At 48.0% G+C, this 23084-nt stretch overlaps 9 protein-coding genes across 9 annotated transcripts; all 9 read left to right on the top strand.

The window, feature by feature from the left end:
* Positions 1-324: 324 nt before the first annotated feature.
* TbgDal_XI2880 (hypothetical protein, conserved) lies at positions 325-2298 on the top strand (the record flags this gene model as incomplete). The annotated part of the gene is made up of 1 exon (XM_011781133.1): positions 325-2298. The coding sequence occupies one exon, from the start codon at positions 325-327 to the stop codon at positions 2296-2298; it is 1974 nt and encodes a 657-aa protein (XP_011779435.1).
* A 726-nt stretch (positions 2299-3024) lies between these two features.
* On the top strand, positions 3025-4890 carry TbgDal_XI2870 (hypothetical protein, conserved; the record flags this gene model as incomplete). Its single annotated transcript, XM_011781132.1, has 1 exon — positions 3025-4890. The coding sequence occupies one exon, from the start codon at positions 3025-3027 to the stop codon at positions 4888-4890; it is 1866 nt and encodes a 621-aa protein (XP_011779434.1).
* Positions 4891-6666: 1776 nt separating this feature from the next.
* Positions 6667-8055, top strand: TbgDal_XI2860 (hypothetical protein, conserved; the record flags this gene model as incomplete). Its single annotated transcript, XM_011781131.1, has 1 exon — positions 6667-8055. One exon carries the CDS (start codon positions 6667-6669, stop codon positions 8053-8055), a length of 1389 nt encoding a protein of 462 aa, XP_011779433.1.
* A 1148-nt stretch (positions 8056-9203) lies between these two features.
* Positions 9204-11993, top strand: TbgDal_XI2850 (hypothetical protein, conserved; the record flags this gene model as incomplete). Its single annotated transcript, XM_011781130.1, has 1 exon — positions 9204-11993. One exon carries the CDS (start codon positions 9204-9206, stop codon positions 11991-11993), a length of 2790 nt encoding a protein of 929 aa, XP_011779432.1.
* Positions 11994-12688: 695 nt separating this feature from the next.
* Positions 12689-15934, top strand: TbgDal_XI2840 (hypothetical protein, conserved; the record flags this gene model as incomplete). Its single annotated transcript, XM_011781129.1, has 1 exon — positions 12689-15934. The coding sequence occupies one exon, from the start codon at positions 12689-12691 to the stop codon at positions 15932-15934; it is 3246 nt and encodes a 1081-aa protein (XP_011779431.1).
* A 323-nt stretch (positions 15935-16257) lies between these two features.
* On the top strand, positions 16258-16614 carry TbgDal_XI2830 (hypothetical protein, unlikely; the record flags this gene model as incomplete). Its single annotated transcript, XM_011781128.1, has 1 exon — positions 16258-16614. The coding sequence occupies one exon, from the start codon at positions 16258-16260 to the stop codon at positions 16612-16614; it is 357 nt and encodes a 118-aa protein (XP_011779430.1).
* Positions 16615-16960: 346 nt separating this feature from the next.
* On the top strand, positions 16961-18118 carry TbgDal_XI2820 (hypothetical protein, conserved; the record flags this gene model as incomplete). Its single annotated transcript, XM_011781127.1, has 1 exon — positions 16961-18118. The coding sequence occupies one exon, from the start codon at positions 16961-16963 to the stop codon at positions 18116-18118; it is 1158 nt and encodes a 385-aa protein (XP_011779429.1).
* Positions 18119-18887: 769 nt separating this feature from the next.
* Positions 18888-20609, top strand: TbgDal_XI2810 (hypothetical protein, conserved; the record flags this gene model as incomplete). Its single annotated transcript, XM_011781126.1, has 1 exon — positions 18888-20609. The coding sequence occupies one exon, from the start codon at positions 18888-18890 to the stop codon at positions 20607-20609; it is 1722 nt and encodes a 573-aa protein (XP_011779428.1).
* Positions 20610-21636: 1027 nt separating this feature from the next.
* TbgDal_XI2800 (hypothetical protein, conserved) lies at positions 21637-22866 on the top strand (the record flags this gene model as incomplete). The annotated part of the gene is made up of 1 exon (XM_011781125.1): positions 21637-22866. The coding sequence occupies one exon, from the start codon at positions 21637-21639 to the stop codon at positions 22864-22866; it is 1230 nt and encodes a 409-aa protein (XP_011779427.1).
* Positions 22867-23084: the final 218 nt, after the last annotated feature.

Genomic DNA, 23084 nt, shown 5'->3' with positions numbered 1-23084 from the left:
ACGATTAAAACAAGAAGTGTCCTCAGGTGTTCTCCCCGGCGAAGCGGAAACTTTCTGGATATTTCCCTCCTCCCCCCTTGTGATACCCTGGTTAATTGTGCTTAGCGTTTTACAAACTGGCGTCACCTTAACTTTCTTAATTTCCTCCCCCCTTTCAAAACTCATACAACTTGATACACCACTCAATAACTGCTATTACAGCAGCTAGCGCCAAGTGCTGAAGCCCCATCACCCCACCCCGCAATATAGGGGAAAAGGGATCAATCCGGAGGAAGAAAGTTAGTAAGGGGACAGGAATAGGCGACTGTGGGAAGCGGGGTGACAATGTACCACGATGCTCCGCCGAAGCCGGTTGCCACCGTAATGTGTCGGCGGCAGCCTAAACCCCGTGAAGGAATACGTAGTCAATACAAACTGGATAGCGTGGCGTCGTTTATCCTCACAGGAAGCTCCTTGTCTTCCTCCACTTCAACGCAAGCACTGGCAAGCCCATTTCTTCGGGTGGCGCTGCAATTTCCGGACGACCTGTTGGACGATGCCGTCGCTGTTGTGGAAACGCTAAAAGGCATTCTTTTATCCGATCCCCGTTGTGTGGGAGGTGTTTATGGTGTCACCCCATCACCTGATGTTGGAGAGGATTGCTGCTGCAGCAACAATGATGGCAGAATCCGTTTTTTTGTTGTAGCAGATAACACCTTCGGGTCGTGCTGTCCAGACGAGATTACGGCGCAGCATTACTGCAGCGACTGTCTTATACACTTTGGCGAATCATGCATGAGCCGCTCTACCAGGATCCCTGTCTTCTACGTGCAGGAGTCTTTTCAATTCACTGCGACTGCTAGACAAGTGACTCAACAACAGGAAGAGCAGGTGCGTCAAAAAGATTTATCAGCACGGCTGGTTTTGGGAGCAGTGGAGCTACTGCAAAAATACTTGGTTGGCCGCGTTCGTTCGCTAGTGAGGGAGAAGGATGCCGAGGCTACTGTCAACCTGGTTGTTGTTGGCTGCCATCGTTCGCGTAATGTTGTGGAAGATGCCGAACGGCGCTGGCGGGAACGACATCAAGCGGGTACACCGGTCCCCGACATTGTGACATTGATTGACGGGTCTTCTGTTTCGTGGTGCAGCTACGAGTTGGTTCAGTCGACAACAAATCCGGAGCAACCTTCGACATCGGGATCGGTAGTTAATGTTCATGCGGCCATCCCGCATAGCTGGAGCCCATCATCTGGGGAGTGTAGTTCGTGGGTGATTAATGGTGTCCGGTTCCCTCGTGCTGGAACAAAGGAGCTGCAGTACTTCTTGTTCGTCGGTCCATCAAGTGCCTTTCTACCGTTACATATTCTCAATATTCACCAACACAACCTCTACCACTACTCGCAAGAGCTTCGCGAGGTAGCGTTTGAGGCCAACGAATCTCCTCCCGCATTAATAATAATGGATGAGTCGTTCGGCCTCACTGGGGACGGGGGCAATCTCCTCTCACCACTGAATGATACAGCTCGCGGTGATATTGATGATGCCACTTTGGAGACTGTGCTCAGCACCTGTTCCTCCGGCGATGGTCATTCTATTGCTGCTGACATTTTCAGCGGTGACACTTGTTTTCGCAATGCAGGTTATGCTAAACTGCAGATGGTGGTGGATAAACGCTCGAAACAACGTGCTTTCAACATTGAACTTATTCGAGCTACCTCTGCTGTGGGGATAGTTGTGGCCTCGTTGTCCATAGCGGGGTATTACGAGACAACAATGTTGCTACACAAGCTGCTTCGTGCGCACGGCAAGCGTTCCTACATCATTTATATTGGTCATCTAAACGAATTTAAGATCGCAAACTTTGTAGACACGGTTGATTGTTTTGTGACCATCGCATGCCCCAACAGTCGCGAAGGTCACTTTCCAGAAAAAAAAGATGGTTTCCCAAAACCTATCGTTTCCCCAGTCGAGGTTTTGCTTGCCCTTCGTGCTGAAGATGTTGATTCACCACTGTACGGCCACCCCGCCGTTTTTAGCACGACCTTCGACTCGATTCTCCCTCTTCTCCGCAACGAGGTGGAGGCGGCCACCGGATCACAGAAACGAAAGGAAGAGCAGCGGGGGGACTGCACAACACTCATACGCACAATGGCAGGGACTGTCATGACGCATGATGGTGGCGGTAGCGCGTTGGACCGATTATATCAGCGCACATACGTCGGTTTGGAACCGAGGACTGGACAGACGCCGGTGCAAACGCAAATTGAAAAGGGTCGACATGGCATTGCGCGTGGATATGCAACAGAAAAGGAACAATGATTTAACGGAGTAACTGTCCGCACTGGTGTCCGTTTTCGGCATCGCGTTGTTGTGTAAACCTGAACACCCTTGGAAAAAAAACATGTGGGTGGGGAAACCGAGCCGATAGTCATGCAATTATTATTATTATTTTGTTTCCTTGGTACACAAGTGGATAATATGCGACGAGTAATTTGAAGTCTGGGTTGTGCTAGGGGAAATACCGCACGAAACACGTGTTAACAATTGAAGTCAAGTTACCACTGTATCCTACTTCACAGCTTTAATTTTCTTATACTTTAATATACTCCCCTTGTCCCTATGTGTGACTCGTTGGGAGTTTGTGTAACGTCTGGGTAAGACCGCTTTCTTTTTTTTTTTAGATGTACGTGTGTGTATGCTTTTGCATGAACTTTCTTCGAGCATTTTTTTTTTTTGCTTGGTTCCAAGTTTTGGCGCGTAGTTCCTCACAGAAAAAGTATAGATAAGGCGTGTAGAAAAGTAGTGCCAGATTGTACTACGGAAATATAGACATTCGTGTCAATACATTTCCATTTGATCTTCCAGCAGATAACACCACCATAAGTTGAGCACAAAAAGGAGTGAGGCGCTACTTTTTTAAAATCGTTGCGAAAAAAAAAGAGAGGAAGAGAAAGTAACTACAGAAAAAGGGAGAGAGGTAGGATAACGGGGAAACATATATACCTCTCTACTTTCTATATTAGGAGGCAGTTACTATTTTTGGAAATGCTTCAAAACTGTTGGTTACTTGCAGATTTCGATGGCACAATTGTAGCGACGCCCCATAAGGCACGTGGAGAGTATCTTACACTTAGTGAAAGTCCGTGTATAATTCCAGTGAAGCGATGGCTCGCTAACGGCGGGAATTTGTGTGTTATCACTACAGCGAACAAACGTGTTGTCCAGCAGCTGTACGTCCCATTGCGTGAAATCCTTAGAGACAAGTACTGTGTGAATTCAAGTGATAACTGCGGTGAAGGTGTTGAGGGTGACGGCGAGAGTCCTAGTAATACTGGAAATGGTTCTGTTAGCGGTCAAAATGATGGCAAAAGTATTGCAACAAACCGCTACTGTGGGCAGCTGCTCCTTTCACTAAATACGGGTGCAGTTTTATATCGTTGCAGTCGGCAGGGTATCTCCTTTGTCCCTGGATACACTGAGGCTTTGCATCGCGCAACAGAGGATTCAAGGAGACTTGCAAAGGTGTACGGCGTCAAGTTAGACCAGGGTACCACGACACGTGTGGACTCGAAAGGAGAAAAGCACGTGACGAACATAGAATATGTGCGAGGAACCTGCTTTGCCCAGGGGTGTAGTGCATTGATCGCGCGCTTGGAGAAAACGTACCTGGAACTTGTGGAAGATTTGATTCGTGGTGAGAAAAAGGAGGTTCATTCCGCCTTTTTGGGACTGTCGTCTCGGTACCAAAACGTGTGGCGTCTCGTGTTCGATTACATTGACAGGCGGTACTGGTTACAGCAAAACGGTCGTGCTGGCTCGGGTGCGAGGGTTCAGTCTCGAGCGGGAAGGAACCATGTTGGGAAGGCGGCAACTACTGCTGAGGCGGAGTGGAAGTGCAGTTTCGTGCGAAAGCACAAGCAAATGTTTGTAATGTTTGGTTTTATTCACGTTGAGGTTGCGGACGCAGAGATAGCGCCACTAGCTGAAACACTGTCAGTGGTAGGTGGAGCCAAGGCATTTGATATAGAAAAAGTAAAGCGCCGTCAGTTAAGGGAATATGCAAAGCAAATGTTTAACGATGACTCAGATGTGGCGTGCATTGTTGTGCGGAAAGTCATGGATTTACTGGGTGCTACCATACCGAAGACGTTTTCGAGTGGTACAAATGCTGTGGCGGCATTCGCTAATCGTATGTATAATGCACTGTTTTGTCAGCAATCGAAAGAGAGTATCACTCAGGTGCTTGCCCTCGGGGTTCCGATGAAAATATTTCCTCTTTACTTCGAACCGATGCAGCGTTACTTTGCTGCTGTAGGCGTAACAGCCATCCCACAACCAAACAGCGTCGCTTTTGGGAAGCTAGGAATTTGTAAGTCCACCACCGTCCGCTACCTTACAGATGAATCAGAACAACAACAAAATATGCAGGCGGGCTTGTGTGGCGTTGTGGATCTCACGCAGGCCATAGCACTGGGTGATAACCCGCACACGGCAGACTATGAGCTGACGGTTCATCCTGGACTTCGGTTCATTTCACTTGAAAAGGCAAAACAGCGGAGGGACCGACACACATATATTGATGCACGCTGCACTCGTGCAGATAGTAACCATGAAGCACCCGAGTGTCATGTTGTTAACACAAACGGTGACGAGAATGAGCCTCAGCCGCGTGGGATGTTGATGGATGATCGTCGTGTCAAAAATATTTATTACGTGGGTGGTGAGGAAGATGGCACCGCTGTATTCCTCGATCGCCTAATGGATATCTTGGGTGTACCACCCGGTTTTCCCAATCGTGACGACTCCCAACAGAAGTTGAAACCCCTGGAGCGCTCAACTTTTGCTGAGGCGGTGCTGTTAGCTGCAACTCAGGCAGCCGCGGTCATGAACCCGAGTATGGCCCACTTATAGAGCGGAAATTTACCTCATTTGAAGATTAGTGGGTAATTTTATGTTTGTGTGTGTGTGTGTGTGTGTGTGTGTGTGTGTGTTGTGTGTGTGTGTTGAAAGGGGAACGGGCTTCTTCTCACTTGTGTTTTTTCACCTAAGGAGAGTGAGGTTGAAGATGCGGGTGCTCTGGCATGCATTATTACAAGTAGGCGAGGACCCCTTCAAATATTTCCCGGTAGCTCTGTTTTCCTTTACAGACTGTGATGCACGCAAACTTCGCGTCTTTTTTTTTCTATCTTCTATTCTTCCGTCCGCTGTCTGTGCATATTTCTGTTAGTGGATCTTTAAAACTCTTCTTAAAGTTTGATACTCTCTTCTTTTATTAACATTTGACACTCCGACGTCCCCGCAGTTTCCTTTTTCACAGTTAATTGTTGTTGCCACCATTATTGCTACTGTTCACTCCAACCGTTTCCTTTTGTGTCTCATACAATTGAGAATCGGTGCTGCCGTTTGTGACGTGATTGAAACAAAATGTGGTAAGTATATCTGCGACTGATATTGCTGGTATGTGATTGTAATTGTGCTTTTACACATAAATAAATAAATACGCGCAGATGTGTGTTTGTACACATGTAAATATGTGCACGTGTAGTAATCCGTGTGGATATATTTTTTTCACAGCCTCAAATATGAATCGTAACGTGTAAATGTATAAAATAATATGGGAACATTGGAGTGGTGGGGAGCGGGAAGGAACAGTGTTTTTTTCTTTTTTTTAAAAAAAAAAGAAGGAAACAGGTAAGGATAACGTGATTTTGCAGAAGTGTGCTGCACTATGAGATACCGCAGGGAGAAGGAAAGCAGTGAATGCGAGAGGAGAGTATGTGTATCACTTTTTTTTTCTTTTTTTTTCCATTTTTAAAGAGAAGAGCAGACAAAGTTGAATATATATATATATATATATATATATATATATATATATGCGTGTTTAGGTACAATACTCATTTAGGCGGCGAAACGTTCCTTAGTTCCTTTTCGTTTTGTTTGTGTTCGCAGCTACCCTTTCCTTCCTTACCCTGTTGAGTCGTCGGTGATTGGGGCGGGGAGTGAGAGAAGTTGCGCGCGACGCAAAATGCAAAAATATTTTAAAACATGTTATACACGGGTGAACAGTTCACAAGTGACAGGTTATGTAATCGAGGAAAGAGAGGTTGGAGGTAAAAGGTAAAAGGATGGTACTACCTAGCAAAGACTGACGGCTTCTATCCTTTTTCTTTTTCGTATGGGATCGCTTGTTGCTCGACGGTTTCAACAACAATATATGCGTATGCAAATACAAATATTTACTTATATAATCTTTAAAATCCTCAAACGCTAACACTTCTTCCTTCCCCGGCTTCCCACTTCCCTAACTTATGTATACAGCCCCCCCCCCCATGCACGTACATTCAACTCATCCAAATGTACCGTCTTTTCTTTTTGGTATTTCGATCTTCACTCAATATCTTTTTGCACTCGTTGTGCCCCAGATAATTCGAAGCTAAAGTTTCACCGCATTACTTACAAGCAGGTAACTCAAAACGGCGTAATAGGGGAAGGTTAAGGAACTGAGGAATACACGAATATAAACTTATTTGTACCAGTAACTAGGAAGATCAAGTGAAGGATCATAAGTAAAGCGGACACGCATCGATAGCATCAAACAGTTGCGTGTGCTTGCAATATACATTTCTTATTATTGTTGATACCCTGATTGCTTGTTGTCCTATTGATTGTGATCATACAGTGATCGTTATGGCAGCCGCTGTTACAATTGAAGAGCTCCAAAACCAACTTGACGCCCGACGCGCAAGACTTCAGAGCCGCATCAATGCCCTGCTTCGAGCTGGTGGTGATGAGAACCTACCGCATCTGGATGAACTGCACCTGGAACGTCTCCGTTTGATGCAAACCACCACGGAACTCCGGGAATCGTGCAGCGACGTTAAGCAGGAGGTTGAGGAACAGCACGGGGCACACCTCGTGTACCCACTTGCCGCCCGTGTACAGCGGTTGGAGGGATTTGCACAGCGCGCCGCGGCGTACGTGGTTGATGAACTGCCCGCCGAGATGGAGAACCTGGCTGCTGCAGATAAAATTCACAGTAAAGAGGAAATTGCAGCCTACGGTGTTGAGCTGCAGAAGACACTCGAGGGAGAGCACCGCAGCATCGAAGCACTCCGGCAGCGTACGGCAAGGTGTGCGCGTGAGATCCGTAATGGACCCCGCATCATCCGCGGGGAGCCACTGGCCGGTACCCGCTTCACGCGCGCTCAGACACAGGAAGTACCAGACGAACTGAGAGACACCCTGGCGTACACTGATGAAGCCAAAATCAATAACACAGAGTTGGTTCTACGTGTACGTGAGTTGCGGAAAGTACGGAAGGAGCTTCAGATGCAGGTGAGGGAGGAAAAGCAGCGTACGGAGAAAGAAATCACCAAACTAAAGATAAACATCCGAAGCATGGAGCTCGCAAACAAACGCGATGCCAGCATTTGCCAGCGGTTGAACGTAACCAATGCCGCACTAACAACCAATGCACAAACACTCCTGGGGCAGCTGAACGTGGAGCACTTCGGCAATGAGGAAACGGACGATGCTGTTGACCGCCTCGCCAGCAGGTACGACAACAGCTACAGGAGAAGGGTTGCTGAAATCGCTTTTGACCAAATTGATGAGTTCTACAGCGAGAATCCTGAAGAGAAGAAGGAAGTCAAAAAGGTGCGAAGGATAAGGCGGGTTAAGAGACCCACGAAGAAGGCAGAGGAGCCTGCCGAGGGAGAAGCAGCGGCAGAAGGAGAAGGAGAAGCTCCGAAAGAGGGAGAAGCAGCGGCAGAAGGAGAAGGAGAAGCTCCGAAAGAGGGAGAAGCAGCAGCAGGAGAAGCTCCGAAAGAGGGAGAAACAGCAGCAGGAGAAGCTCCGAAGGAGGGAGAAGCAGCAGCAGGAGAAGCTCCGAAGGAGGGAGAAGCAGCCCAGGGAGGCGAAGCCGCAGTCGAACAACCACAAGGAGCGCAAGTCACTGAAGGTCAAGAAAATGTGAAGGAGCCTGAAGCGGCTGCAACCGGAGAAAACGGCGCAGGTGGAGAGGAAACTTCCAAAAACGAAAACGGTGCCGCCACCCAAGTCGAACGCACGTCGTAGAAGACGTGGTCGTAGGTGAGAGTGCCGCGTCTGTGTCCCGAAGATGATACTGCTTAGTAACTCTTTCCGGACAAGGACAGTCAGCACTCCCCGCCCCTATCTCTGAAGAAATGGGGGAAAGTGTAACCGGTACGAGGTGAAAACTTGAAAATCAGGTGGAATACCTTGGGAAATGCTGTGCGTGTGTGTTTTCGTGCTTGGTTATATGTTAAAGGTGAAGGGGTTCGACAGTTGAGGTTGAGATATATCAGGTGGGCTGTAGTTATACATGGTGTAGGAAGATGAGTGAAGGAAACCATAATTGTGAATTGAAGTTAATCTGAGACGAGCGAAGAGTGTGTGTGTTTGTGTGTGTGAACACGTTGAAAAAGGGTACACGCTTTTTCCTCTCGTAACTTTACCTCAATGGGGCGTCACCACGCATGCACAGCAACCCATTTCGTGTGCCACATTTTTTTTTCATTTCTTTTTTGGAGGGGTTTCTTTCTTGACTTCGGTGCTTCCCGTTTAGCCTCCTTGTCGAGTTCATCACTGAACTCAACAGATGGGTAAGGGAAATGAAAAGGAATGAGGAAAAAACCCAAAGTGTGATCCGTCAAGTGATTACGCTTTTCAAAGTTATTAATGTTCAGTGAATGAAGTCTGTAACGAGAGAGGAGCAGGACAGGATATATATATATATATATATATAAACTATTATATTTGTGTCTCCATGTTTACTTGTATGAAGGAATGTACGAAAGAGAATAACCGTTTTTTATCCGGGGTGGGGCCAAAAAAAGTGAGTAAAAGAGCAAGAGTAACAAGGAGAGGATTTTTCTGTGCTCGTGTCTCTTCTCTTTTTCTGTAATCATGATTGTTTGTGCATGTGTCTAGGGATGAGGACTTCGGGTGCATCCTGCCATCAGTTCCCCTTTGAGCAGGTGCGCCTAACATGTGAAACGAAAGTTGGTGCCTTTATCTTATGAATGTCGCTCTCTCTTTTTTTTCTCCTTTTTTTGTGTATTTTTTTCGCCCCTCTATGACTTAGTGGAGCTCGCTGTTTGCTCTTCGGCTTTTAGAACTTTGCATGCGTGTTGATCTAAAATATTGGGCGACACAAGGCCGTTGCCACACAGCGACTTTACGTTTGTTTTGATTTAAATTAGATGCTTATTACTGAAAATCTATTTGCCTCAGTTAGCACCTGGCGGCGTAATGTGTTGGCTCAGGCATTCATCGGTGGTGATGAAGAGACAATTTTTCTGCTCTCAGCCATGAACATCACTCCTTGTGGTGTCGAGCCTATTACACTTGACAGAGGTGAAAACAACGAAGCAGCAGGTTGGGGGGATGAAGAAGGCGAGGTGGCGCTTCAGATTTGCACATCCTGCTGTTCGAGGTCGCGGTTGATGCTAACGAGCGACTGGGTTCGGCTTTTACAGTTCCTTCGCTCCCGGTCTTGTGCCTCAACTTCAGTAGCGAAATGTATGGAAGGCGAAACCCTCGGTACGAACATGCAAAGCGTCGCTTCAGCCGGTGCAGCTTCGTGTGAGGTGAGTGAGAATATTATTGAAAAACTGATGTCAGAGCTTCATTCACCGTCTTGCTGGTGGCGACTTGGTGAGGTTGTCAGGCACGCATTGTCATCCCCAAGTCTCTCATGGACAAACTCTTCTCTCATTCGGCACCGCTGCAGCGCTGTCTCTCTAAAAACGCTGTCAACTGCTGCTAGCGGCAGTTGTGATACCGTTGGTACCAGCAGTACTGCTCTCTCTAACAGCGCACTCGGCAACTTGGCCGGTTCGGACACATCCCCCAATAACTTCCCCCAGGGGAATAAGCTACTACTTCCGAGAGGAACTCCCCCGTCCTTTATTCGGGAAAATATGCTGCAGTGTGTGATGAAGTGGTTGCGGTCGTTGATAACAAATCAGGCGAGTGCACTCAGTAGCACTACACCAGAGGGGCTGTTGTGCACGTTGTTCGGGATGAAGAAGAAACGCAGTCTCGAGGCGGATTCGAGTGGTAACAACAGGAGTGACGAGAACCCCGAAACGAGGGATGGCAACATCGATCTTGTGCCCCATGTCAGTTTACTCATTACCTTGTTTGGCTACACTGTAACTGAGGTTCCCTCCTCTGGTGCTGCTGGCAGATGTAGTGGTGCTAGTGAGGGTATTGAGGCTAGCAAGGGTGTCGGAGAAGATGTGGAAGAATCCCTCCTAGCCGCACTTGGTGTCGATATCTTTTGTCGATTTTGCGGTGGGAGACCACCAGTGGTGTACTCGACACTGAATGGAAATGAAAGCGGTAAGGGTGCGCAAAATGTTGATTCAATGAGTTGTGATAATAATGAAGGTGAAAGTGGTCGCGTGCGCACCCAATGTACCATCCGTTGGAGCGAACGGGCCGAACACAGCGGTCATCACGAGTCATGCCCGTGGAGGGAGCTCTTCCTCACCTCTGTACTGAAAGATGATGCTGCAAAGGCATGTTCTACAGATCTTATATTCACTGTGGGTGCCACGAATTCGACGGTGGTGCTATTAATGTGTTTTAAGCTCCACGAAGTAGTTAACCTTATGGAGTGCTGGCGTGTGAGTGTGTACACTGAGTTTAAACTGGGGGAGACATATGCGAAAAATCCGTTCCCAGTTGCTCTGCGTTCCGCACTTCCATCTCCTGCGGAGCCAATAGTCGAGGATTTTTTGCAGAAGTTACAATCAAGTCGCCGCTGCGGGGAAGGAACCCATGGAAGCAGTGAGGAAGGTAGAACGGTTACTTCCAGTGGGTGCTTAGGTCAACACCAGGTTCCCCTTTTTGGTGGCAACTCTTTTTGGAACAGTTATTTTCGAGTGTCTTCTTTTGTGAATGCCGCAGCTTCGGGTGCCGGGTCTGATCCCGCTGAACTACAGGCAACTGGTTCCACTGCGGCCCCTCGCACTTGCAGGGCGACAGTTGGACCCGCCTCAGCCGTTAATGGGCAAAGGAATAAAGATTGGAAGGCTGCCTACGACGCCGGTCGACGTTATATACTAGCTTCTGCGGAAGCTGAAGCGGATTCCCAGTCTGCCGTCGAGTGCACTTTGGAAGAACTGCAAAAATTCACCGATTTATACCGGCAAAACTTTCAGCGAGATGCGGAAGCAGCTCCCGAGTTGTTGTATTCACCAGCAATTGGCGCTGCAATGGACCAACTGTGGCAACAATTCAGTGCGGAATGCTCGTCAAATGCGTTGCTCTACAGAGAGGACGTAACGCCACCGCACCGTGCATCTCAACTTTCAGCCGAAGACCGGGCACGTGTTCATTCCCTTCTTGACTCGCTGGAGAGGAGCACACAAAACGCTGCCCGGGAGCGGGCAGCTCAAGCGCCACAATCGTTACAGAAGGTAAGTGCCAAGGAAAGTCCACAGGCGCCGGTGGCGGCGGTTAGTCAACAGCAGCCGCGGCAGACGCAAGAAATACAGCAGTCGACGCAAGGGGTAAGCGTCATGCAAAACCAACCAAAGCAACCGTGGCATCAGCCCTGGAAACAACGCCACACACAAAAGAATGAAACAACTACCTCAATGCCAACGCCTAGGAAACCGGCAGTGCCGAGTGAGGGGATTCTTCCCATTCCTGTTGGTGAGGGAGGGGGTGGCGCTGTTCTTTCTCACCCTGCACCTGCAGTTCTACAGTTACCGCAGCCGCAGCCACCTTTTCCCATAACCCAACAAGGATTCCCACCCTTTGCCGCTCGCGGAAGGGAATCAGTTCTTACAGGAGATAGTGGTGGCGTGCTAGATGACAACTACAGTCAGCGGACCCCCTTAATGGGGCAGCGCCGCGGAGGAACCAGCCGATACGGTATCGATAGGATCGGTGGTGGACGGGGCAGCGATAGTCGTCGGGGAAGAAGAGGCACCGGCAGAGGAGCGGGACGCGGTGGTAGTGGGGTGGTATTTAAGTGATAGAAAACAAATGAAATGAAAGAGAGGGGAAAAAGAGGAATGTCTTACGAGCAGCGGGGGTTGGTGTGATTGCGGTCAAAGAAACGCCTCAGGTGAATAAAAGAAGTGGTGGGAGGAGGGTGACAACAGGGAGGGGGAAAGAGGAGCAAATGTTGGCGGTGCGTGTGACATGTGAAGTGGCACGTTGCGCACTGTGTTTGATTCATTCCTCAGTTTTAACGTTGTTTGTGCGCATTCGTTTTAACTGTGTACCTGTAGCTTCTGCTGCTGTTGGTGACTGATCCAACACCCCAAGGAATAATATCTAAGATACCACATTCTGCAGCTTGTTTTACAACTTGGTTCATAAAATTGTGAAGCAGCGCAAATAGTAGAAGCGTAAGGAACCCAAGAGGGTATCATTAACGTGTGCCTTCATTACGGGCAGTGGACACAGGGATAGGCGTTCACTTCATTACCCTGCCGGCGTGCACACAAGGGGTAGACGGGAACGCGGCGGCCGTGGAAAGAGGTACAATAAATTTATTAACACTGTCGCATCAGCGTTTGTCAATAGGGTGCACGTCTGTGCATTTGAGTCGTATCGGAAAGCAAGCACGCAAGTTTCGGATATACAACTATAAGGAGAAAAAATATATAGAGGGGGATAGACGCCTTATATCTGAACCATACAACTGAGAAGAAAAGGGGGGGAAATGTCAACATCCTTTTCCTCCAAAAAAGGAAGCATTACGTCAGAGTCTCTTGCAGAGAGGGAAACAACTATATCTCTGGTACCACCCAAAGTGTTGGAGGAGCTGCGAGTACTGAAACTTCTACGACAGGAGTTGCGCAACACTCACGAAAACCCTGATGCCTCATCGGAAGCAGCTGTGTCATATACTGATCCTTTGGATCGTACACTGGACGCCAAGTCACTCAATGTGCTGAAGTTACCCACCTTCCCATTTATTGTCTGTGAGAGTGCCCCATCCATGTACCAAACTCCTATACCATATGACGTAGAGAAGGCAGTGACAGTGCTACAGGACGAGGTGTACGCTCTGGAAAGTAAGTTTCGGGACATTGAAGATGAGCAAGGATTCATTGCTCCGTTTTGTGAAGAATCCTCCCTAACTTCAAGAGAGGATGGGGCAGATTCTTTAGCCATTTCGGAGGATCGCTGGAGAAAGGATGAAAAATTGAGGTTGTTCATGGAGGTTGTTGGGAGTGATACGTGTTTCGCTGATGTTTCGTGGGACATATCGGTGATGCGGTGGTACACTCGCTGGATAACCTCACACTCTCTGAGTTGTCTGCGGGAAGTGCGTGATCAATTAGAGTATGTACTGTCAGAGTTTGGTGTGCCAGGCGAAAGAGAAATACGGAAGGCTGTGGCACGCATGACCTTTGCAGAGGCGGTTTACACATTGGAGCAAGATCGTGATGATGTGATCGAGTTCGAGAGGCGCCGCATGGCTTCCGCGGCCCGAACATACCGGAAACGGCTTACATTTTCTGCTGTCACAGCGTGCTCAAATTCATTTCTAACTTTGGAGGAGAGGTATTTGTATCAGGAGTTCTACGATCAATCCGAACACGCACTACAGTTGTTACATCACGCCATGCACATGTGCAGCACTTTACAGTCTTGTGGATCCACAGAGCAGCAAGCCGGGGATATCGACTCGGCGCGCAACACCTCACCTTCAAAGGCGGTTTCTTGTGCACCAAGCTGTTCTGATACACGGGACGTGTGGTGTCTCACCGAAGCCGCGATGAAAACTTTGAAGCAGGAGCAGAACCTCATCACAAGGCTTCTGGGAAGTATACATAGTCGCCAGGAGGGAAGTTGTCTTAAGGTTGAATTGGAGAAGAAGCGGAGAAGGAGTCGCATAGCGGCGTTGGTTGTATACAAGTGTGTGGTCGATGATATGGAGATGTTGAGTAGGCATGTAAAAGTGGCGACAGACCTCCTCCGTGATTACGACGGTTGGGTAAATTACCGCAGTGGTATCAGCAGTCATGATATAATACTTCAGATGAACGTTAACCAGAGAGGTAATGGGGAAACCATTTCAAGGCAGTCTGGTTGTAGTTCTCCTCCAGTGATGAATCCTGACATCATTGGCTGCCGCCTGGAATTCTCTCACTCTGGTCAATTTCAACCGGGTCGGCTGCCCCGGCATGTGGAGGAGGTCTGCCGCTCCTTCATAAAACTTATAAAGTTAGTTTGTGACGGTGCAGATCAGGAAGGTGGTTACTCAATTGACGCAGGCACGTATCGACGATGGTCTTACCTAGCGTTGCGATATACGTGCATACAGATTGTACGGGGTCGCTGGCCAAGTACTGTCATACTTGAAAGCCATATCGATATTGCCAGAGTTCTTCCTCTGTTCCTCCTGGAACATGGTTCTGATGACGCCGATGTGCATATGCATGTGAAGGAGTTGAGCTCCGTTCTTCAATGCTTTCTGAGTCTCGTGAAAGATGGAAAAGCAATGGGATTGGGAAAGCGGGAGTCCACGTCTCCAGAAAATGGTAGTGTCAGAGATGGCTATCCCACTACCTCCACGATGCGTTTCGTAGACATTCCAGTACCAATCGGCACGGTTAGTGAAATCAACGCCGCTGATGAGGCCAGTTTGTTGACGGATTGTGACAGCAACGTTTGGAAATGGTTTTATGAAGCGATGTTGTTCCAGATTGATCCGACGGGCGATGCTCACGGTGGGTATCTCCTCTCGAGCGACTTCACTGCTGACACAAGTAAAGGATTTCATTATGTCAGACTTGGTGCGGTAACGTTGCCCCACAAGTCGCCCAGGGAACTCTTGCACGGTGCACAAGAATCTCTGAAACTTCATATTAATCTGCATTATGTTGTTCACCCCAATAACACGGCACCGGCACGGTCTCTAGCCCAGATATTGGAAGAAGGTGCTTCACCTTCTTCCGTACCTGCATTCGATATGTTGCGTTACGGTTACGCGAGACGGACACTGCATATTATGGCCGCCTTGGAGAAACAGGGAATGCTGAAGGACTACGCGTGCGCAATACCAGAAGTGAAATTGGTTCCTCTGGCGGATATAGTATTCTTTTCACGGTATATGGTTGAGGAAAGCTCGCCAGATGAGGTGAGGTCATGTCCTTCGTCAAGCAGAAGTGGACGCGGAAGCGATGTGCTTCCGAGGGAGGCGCAAAAAATGATAACGGCTGCTGGACTCTTACCCCCAGCAGCCGTGCAGTTGATGCGGCACAACACCGTTAACCCTAGTGGCTCCCCACTACCGCCAAGTAATGAGCATCCTTCCATGTGGTCCCTTAACCTTCTAATCGGGAATATGTTGATGCACGTAGCGACGTGTGCGAGACCCATGTTAAGCGAGATGTATGAAATTGGGGAAAGGGCGTGTAATAAAGGTTTGCGGCAAGCCGTTGAACGAAACGACTTAACTTACACTGACAATGTAGTCAAAAAGCATCATAATAAAGAGGTGTATGACGGCTCTGCTGTTAGTGGTCGTGGTTGTGCGGAGGAACAGGAAACACCGAAGGACAAAGACAATTTCGAAGTTGCTGGCCCTATTCTTCGAAGCACTGACGAGTACATGCTGAGTACCGCTTTTGAAAGGACGGTACGGAAGGCTAACATCGTGATGCAGAAGCAGAATCAGTCTCACCTCATAATAACCCCAAGGTCTTCTATAAGAAGGAGCGGCCCATGGAGTTCGTCCAGATCTAGTCGCTCAGTAATGGAAGATAAGGATCTGCAGTCTCCCTCTGCTCTGGGGTTGGGGTCCCTAGCAACGACCCTACGTGGTCGATTCTCCCTAGCATCTCCAAAAGTCCTCTTTAGTCAGCGTAGTGGTAACCTTTCCCCGGGAACACGAACAGTCGTTAGTGAGCGAACCACTAAGCGTAGAGCTCAGCGGGCTGTTCCACGATTAAGCTGAAGTTGCAGCTTGTTGCGCATAAAAAATGAATATATATATATATATTAGAATTATACACGTATATATTATTCGTTTGCTCGTTTTTTTTCTTTATTTGCGTGTACGTTTCGAAAGAGTGTTTTTTTTTGTCATTTCCCTTCCTCCGTACTATTCTAAGAAGCTCGGTTGCGCAAAGCAACAACGGTGCCTCCAATCTGGTGCTGAGTTCACTCACGGTCATAACCCTCCCTCCAACCAGAAAAAAAATTGTCACGCCGGGGGAGGGTATACTTGACTCGGTTTAGGGGCTATAACATTTTCTTTTGTGTTGAAATTTACTATAAATGGTTGTATGTTTCACTTTTGTCGATGTGAATGTATATGTATGTGTCAGTGGACGACTGTTCGTGAAGGTTCTTATGTTTGTATTTCTTAATTATTTTGAAACATGGAGTTCCATTTTTGCTGCCGCTTCGCCTATTTGCGCTTGTGGGAGAGCGCTCCAAACATTGTTACTTGTAAACGAATGTCTTGAGGGGACAACTTGTGAGCGCCTTTTTCTTCTGTTTGCTCCCTCTTCTTCATTGTTACTTTGCGAATCATTGGAAAGCTGTAGCACCTTCAGGAAGTGGCATACGCTACTGGTTCGGGTGGAGCCTTTTGTGCACTTTTCTTTTCAATTTTTATTTGTTCGTTGCTAAAAGAGTACCGCGTTCTTGTGTTTGTATCAGCGTATAAATGTTCAGGTGAAAACGAAATCGTGGAGTGCGGAGGGGTGAACTGCGTGTGCAAGGAAATATTGGTGTTTCAACGGGGCTGTTTATGTTAACCTTGAACGTTTTTTTTTTTTTTTGCTTCGTGTCGTTCCTTACCTTACACCGCATCACTGCTTTTGTAATTTCTTCTTGTTTTGTCTACTCGTAGGCGAATAATATAAGGAAGCTTCAAGGGAAAGAAGGAAACTTTGGGGTATCTGTGTACACTCCTGAATACTGGAACATTGCTGTGGCAACTCGTTCCCTTTTTTTTTTTTGAATCGTATCGCAGATGACGTCCTTCAAGGACAATATTTCATCCGAGAGGTTGTTAAGGGGAGCACAACTCGCTTCGTGGGTCGTTGTGGGTGGGTATGGTGTTGCGCTCGCTTACCGTTTCGGGTTCCTCCAACGCATTTTTCCGAAAAGTATAGCGGCTTCGTTAGAGTGTGCGGTTGAGAAAGTTAAATCATGGACCGAGCCAGTGGGTGACAGCGTACGTTACGCCGTTGTGCGCCGCCACTTGACGCAGGTGTATTCCATTGCTTCTGTGGGTATGCTCGCCGGGGCACTCGGTGGAGCGTTGTTTTTCTCCTTTCCAAAGGTCCCCATTGCCATTCCTGTATCTCTTACAGTGGCACCTGCGGCTCTGCTTCTTTTGCTACCGAGAGAAGTGATGTTCCCCGCTTGTCGAGTTGCGTGTTTTCTAACCTCAAGTTTTGCCGTTGGATGCTCCTTCGCACCAATTGGTTGGGTGGCGTGGGATTCCCTTTCCATTTTGATGATGCTGACGGCAAGCACCATGTCGGGACTCTGTATCCCACTTTTCCTCACTCGGGGAATGGCCAGTTATGTCTTAAGCTCTCAGCTGCTCTCCTGTGCTGCCACTATCATCGCACTAACAACGACACCACCGCTACTGACCTCCACGGGCCTAAACAATGGTGGTGCGACTGAAGTTGTGAGGGTGCTCCAGCGGACCGACGTCAACGTCCTGCTTGTGATGCAGCTTATGATGAACTGGGGGATCAATCTGTTGCATACGCTCCCCACCATTGCGCGTTTTGTCAAGTGGCGCGGATTGGAGGACGAGCTATTACTGACCGTGGATCCGGTAAAGGAGGCATTGTGCATCTGCAGTGGAGGGGCATACGTATTCTGGCGTTGTTCGCAGTGGGCTTGCCGAAGGCTTGTTGAAGGTACTTTAGGTGCCGGAGTGGGGGGCGAGGCGGAGAGAAGGGGGCATCATGCGACCTCATTGTATGATCAATTGAAATCAACAATGCGGTCGCGTCGAGTCGTTGATGCCGGAGCAACAGTCATGTTAGTGCTGTGCTACGTGCGGGCAGTGTCTACATTACAGAAAGGTGAGACAGTGAAGGCTTTGGAGACGCTACGTGTGTGTTGTGCCCGGGTTTCTCCTATTAACCTCGTCTTAACGCGTGTATGATGGTGATGGATCGTGAAAAAGAAGACTAAATAAGAGGGACAACAGGGTGCTTTGTACTTTTGCATACATACGCAAGGAAAGTTTGAGATTTACATGAAAGTGAGCTCTAAAAATTCTCTGGTATAATGGCTAAAAGCAGTGAAGCTGTTTAGCCGTGCAAATGTGTTTGGGAGAAGAGGAGCAGAGTTATTATCGCCGCGTGCAGATGGATATTTGTCTTCGTATCGAAAAAAAAGTCACAACCTCGGGTTGTACTTTTTATTTAAGAAGAGAAAGAGAAGGAATACTAGTTCGCTCCCCCCTTCTCATGAGTTAATGTGCGAATATTGGCATTGCTTTCGTTGATATGACTGCTTGTTTACCATCTGTTATTTTTTTTTGTTTGTTTGGGTGTATGTTTCCTACAAACTGAGGCTAAAATTGCGTATCAGCGCCTAGGAATACCGCGAAGACAAAGAACATTGCAATTTGGATAGGGGGTGAGGAAGAAGTCCGCAACGGAAGAGTGGGGGGGGGGAAAAAACAGTCAAGGAACGTGTTCGCCATCAGCGTTAGAAAACATCTAGAGGTCTTCATCTGCCCTCCGAACCCTGTGGCGCAACCGACACTGACAGCTGCCTCAAACCCGGCGGCGGAAACAAGTTTACACTCACTCTGTTAAAGGTAAAAAGGGAAAGAAGAGATCACAAGCAGGTTAGAAGAAGGGCAATAGTAGTGAAGGAAAGGAGTAACCAAACGAAGCAACTTTACAGAGTAAGCACGAGGAGAAATGGTGGCGACAGGAACCTGCAACGCATCAACTGTTGTCGGTGTCCCGCCATGTGCCGCAGCATCTCTTTTTTCTGATGTTATGTTTATGAAGGAATTTGGTGTCTCGGGACTTATGACATGTTGCCTACAGGAGAACGCCTGCAAGCCAACGGACATCGGAGCCGTGCGCCGCATAACACTCAACATTCCAATGTACGTGGACAAAGTGCTTCGCGAAAAGCTCATAGAGGTAACTAATGGAGCTCATCAAATGATTTCTCGCATGGAATATTTGCCATGTGCATGTGATGATAGGCGCCGCTCACCTTTCGGCTTCGATGGAACACGTGTACTAAAAAGCGCCGTTACGACATTCACTGTTACCAGAGTGACAACTAACCCTAACAAGTGTTTCGTAGATGTTTCCACTAACTTCACAGTAGACGTGGCTCTCCCACCTGAGGGAACGGCGAGTACGAAGGATGAAGTTTTATTCAATGATATCAAGCACTTTTGGCAGCAGTATGTAGAACGAACTGTTCTGGCGGCTTCCGAGTATCTTCTTTCGATAGCCCTTCCGCGCATAAAGCGGTCTGTCGAGGCAATGTATGACTCCGCGTATCATGACCTAGAAGAGGCTGTGTGCCGCCTGTCTGTGAACAGGGGCAAAGTACTTGAGCGTCCCGAAATTTTGAGGATCATGGAAAAGGCCCTTGATGCCTGGTCACACACCAGACGTGAACTCAAGCACCAGGAAATGTTGAACCATCGACTTGAGGATGACTTTCAAGGTGCGAGATTGGTGGCCGCTGCTGCAGCTTCTGCGGCTGCTGCGGCAGCTGCGGCGGCATCGGAGAGCCAACAGAAGGAGCAGGAGTATGTTGGGGTATCAGCGGTTGGAAAAGCAGCAGATCTTCCGCAACCGCGTGTCTCCGTGACGAGTGCTGGCAGGCGCCCCACTACTAATATAGATGGTGGTAAAACAATTTCAGGTGAGAGTGCCGCTGCTGAAACTAAAGCAGTGGATGAAGGCTCAGATATAATTGAGCACAATCCATTCTTCTCTCCCACTGGTGGGCGAACTCTCAGTGTTCATCAAGTGGACGAAGACGAAAAGGTGCTGAATAAGGAAGCATTAGAACTCGCAGCGCGTGAAGCGAGGTTGCAGGATATCAGCGCACTAATCGAGAGCTTCGTGACGGATAAAGGCCTTGTCGACGAAGTGACCGCACATGCGTTGTTTACTAAACTGGATGTGATGAGGAGAGGCTACGTCACTGAGCAAGAAGTTGTCAAGGTTCTCCGACAATTGGATCCACTAGGGGTATACGAGGACAGAAATGGGGCAATGAAGATGTTAGCCGCGTACCGAGAAGCTTTAAGTGTTGGAGTGTACAACAAGCAAGGTAGTGAAAAGGTCGATTCTCCTCATAGTAAAGGATTGCAGAGTGGTGATGACATGGAGCAAGTCAGTTTAATGTGCCAACCATCCACCTTTTGTTCTGTCAAGGGTGGTTCAGGGTTCCTACCGGTGTCTGATGAACTGAAATCAGTGGAAGGGAACCGAGCCACCCTTAGCGCAGTGTTGCGACGTTATTGTAACTTGAAAGAGGCAATGCAAGATGACGCGGTTAGGGCACGAGCGTCGGAGATGTTACACAAATACGCGTTTAAGGTTCGTGGAAGGCTCCACTACGATGAGTTCTGCCTCATGATGCTACACGTTTTGAAGGATTACTAATAAATCGAAGCACAACGCCTTCTGACCCTTAAGATCCCTTGCCCCTCCTTTTTGAGACATTTTGTACCGATGTGATATCGCACTCAGCTACTACCTTGCCGCGTTGGTTACATTAGTCAGTTCACTCCGTGTTGACTTTTGTTGTCTTCGTCTGCCTTTTTTGTCGTCGTCCATTTGTCTTTGCGTGTGTGTGTGTGTATGTGTATGTGTGTGTTTGAGTCCTCACCATCGGCGTACAGCAAATATAGTTTTGGATGGGACGGCAATCACTCGGCATAAGTTGTGGTGAGAGAAGTGGAATTGATGCAAAAAGCAAAGGGGCGGTGCTTGTTATGTATTGAAACAGTTTGTATTATTAGTCAAGAATGATATGATGGAGACAGGAGAAAAAAAAAAGAAAATAGTAATTTAGAAATGTATATCTGAAGGTAAAGGTATGCTCACGCGACCTCTAATAGCGATATTGCCATACCACCAAATGTTTACCTCACCTTACCTCTCCTTCATAAACCATCTCGCTACGGTGACTTCGCTTTTTCTTTTTTTTTTCTGCCTTCTTCCTTCACCGGTGCCCATGTTTCGTGCTTTCTCTTTCCTCGGCATGCCAATATGGTGCCATAATGTTCCTCTGCCTTTTTCTTTCTTCTCTGCACCTCCCACCTCTCTAGGACCTTATAGATGGCGGTATCGCGGAAAGTGCATTGCTTCCTGTATGAATGAAAGGCGCACTCAACTTTGTTGGTAATGCAGAAAAGCAGTTGTGTGGTTGCATAAACTGACCATGGTTGATGCACTCTTTCTGCACTTTTCTATCTTCCACTCACTGTATCTTTGCGTTCACCACGTCTATTTATTTTTTGCTCTTCTTTTTTATACCCCCCTCCCTCCACACACACACACACACACACACACACACAAACACTCAATATAAGGTTCACAACCAACAACCAAAGGGGGTGTGCAGGTGGGGATAATTTACTGCTCCGACTTCCCGTGTATTCCCATCACTTGCCTCTCCTGCTTTGGGATGACAGATGAAAAAAAAGAGGAATGGATTCGCCGCCCGTACACACGCAGTATACCGGTGAAATTACGCTCGCTGGCGCAGTTGGAAGAGTCCACAGTAGACGCCACAACACAGTGGTACGAATTATTGGAGCAACTGGTTACTGAAACTGATGTGAAGGGAATTCTTCAGCAGACGACAAAGCGCAAGGCTGCCCGTAAGTTAGAGGAACTGGCGAGTCAATTAAGGGCAGTTATGCAGGAGATGACGGCGCAATCAGGACGTGTAGTCCGCGAAGGGGTGGATACGCAATCATTTGAACAATTTTGTGCCTGGGCTGGTAGCACTCCCTCTCTTCAGACAACTGAGGCATCGAATGGCTGTACTCAAATGGATAAACTTTGTGCACGCGTTTGCATGCTGTGCTTGTGCGTAGCTGTGATTCTTAACGATTTGGAATTGCTTATCTGCGGTATGTCTTTTGCTGAATCGCATAAGCTCTTGGAAACGTATAGCCGAGAGTGTGAACAGCGGAGTGTCCGTCAGAGTAACAGTATTCCTGACAGTGGCATGGAGAAGGGTAAAAATAGTGAGGATGTTGTTCTGTGCTCCACAGTTGTACACACATTGATTTGTGGTAATGACCACAATACCTTCGTGCCCTTGGCTGACGGTGATGTGTTGTTAGCGTGTACATTATTATATTATCTCTATACACAAGATGGACCCTCCGCCAGCAAGTCAGTAATGATTTTGGAGAGGGTTTTGCACTGCGCAGAAGAGGTGGGATATACATCAGACGTGTTGGATGAGACGGGGGGGTACAGGATAGATTTTTTTTACACGATATCGCGCATGGCCAATTGGGTGGAAACTGACAATTGTCCTCGCCTGTATCAGCGTATCGCACACGGATTTCAGGGGGGAAGCGAGGTCCTTGTTCCATTCCCACCGTTCGTTTTTTTGTTTACTCAGGTGATGCTCCACATGGTCGTGCGCCGAAGACTTGTGGAAATGCAACTTCAAAATGTGTGGCGCCCCGTAGTTACTATGGATGCGGCGCCCGTTGGTTGTGACGGCACTGCGGCAGAAACTTGCTCCCATGTGCACCCAACCGTCTCCTCTACATCTCTGTGTAGCGCACATGGCAGTAAGTTCTTCGCGGTTTGTTTGATGCTTCAACGTGACTGTTTGTCACAGTACAGGTCGTGGCCATTACCTATGGAGTTGCAAAAAAGTTTTTTTTGTTGAGATGGAGGGAAGAGGAAAAGGAGGAAAAGGAAGTGCGAATGCGGTGGTGCATCCACTGATGGCGGCTTGGATTTGTGTTGTATACTCATAAAAAGAACTGCAGAGGGGACTAGCGGGAGGCAGTAACTGTATGGCGGGGTTCCCGGGAGGGAGGGGAAATAAATTCCTCCGTGTTCAAATTTCAGGAAATACCATAAATTGCAATGCGTTCTTCGCAC

The sequence above is a fragment of the Trypanosoma brucei genome, chromosome 11, assembly GCF_000210295.1.
Source record: "Trypanosoma brucei gambiense DAL972 chromosome 11, complete sequence".
Taxonomy (NCBI): domain Eukaryota; phylum Euglenozoa; class Kinetoplastea; order Trypanosomatida; family Trypanosomatidae; genus Trypanosoma; species Trypanosoma brucei.
Note: the sequence above shows the minus strand (reverse complement) of the source record. Positions and strands in the feature narration are given on the sequence as shown.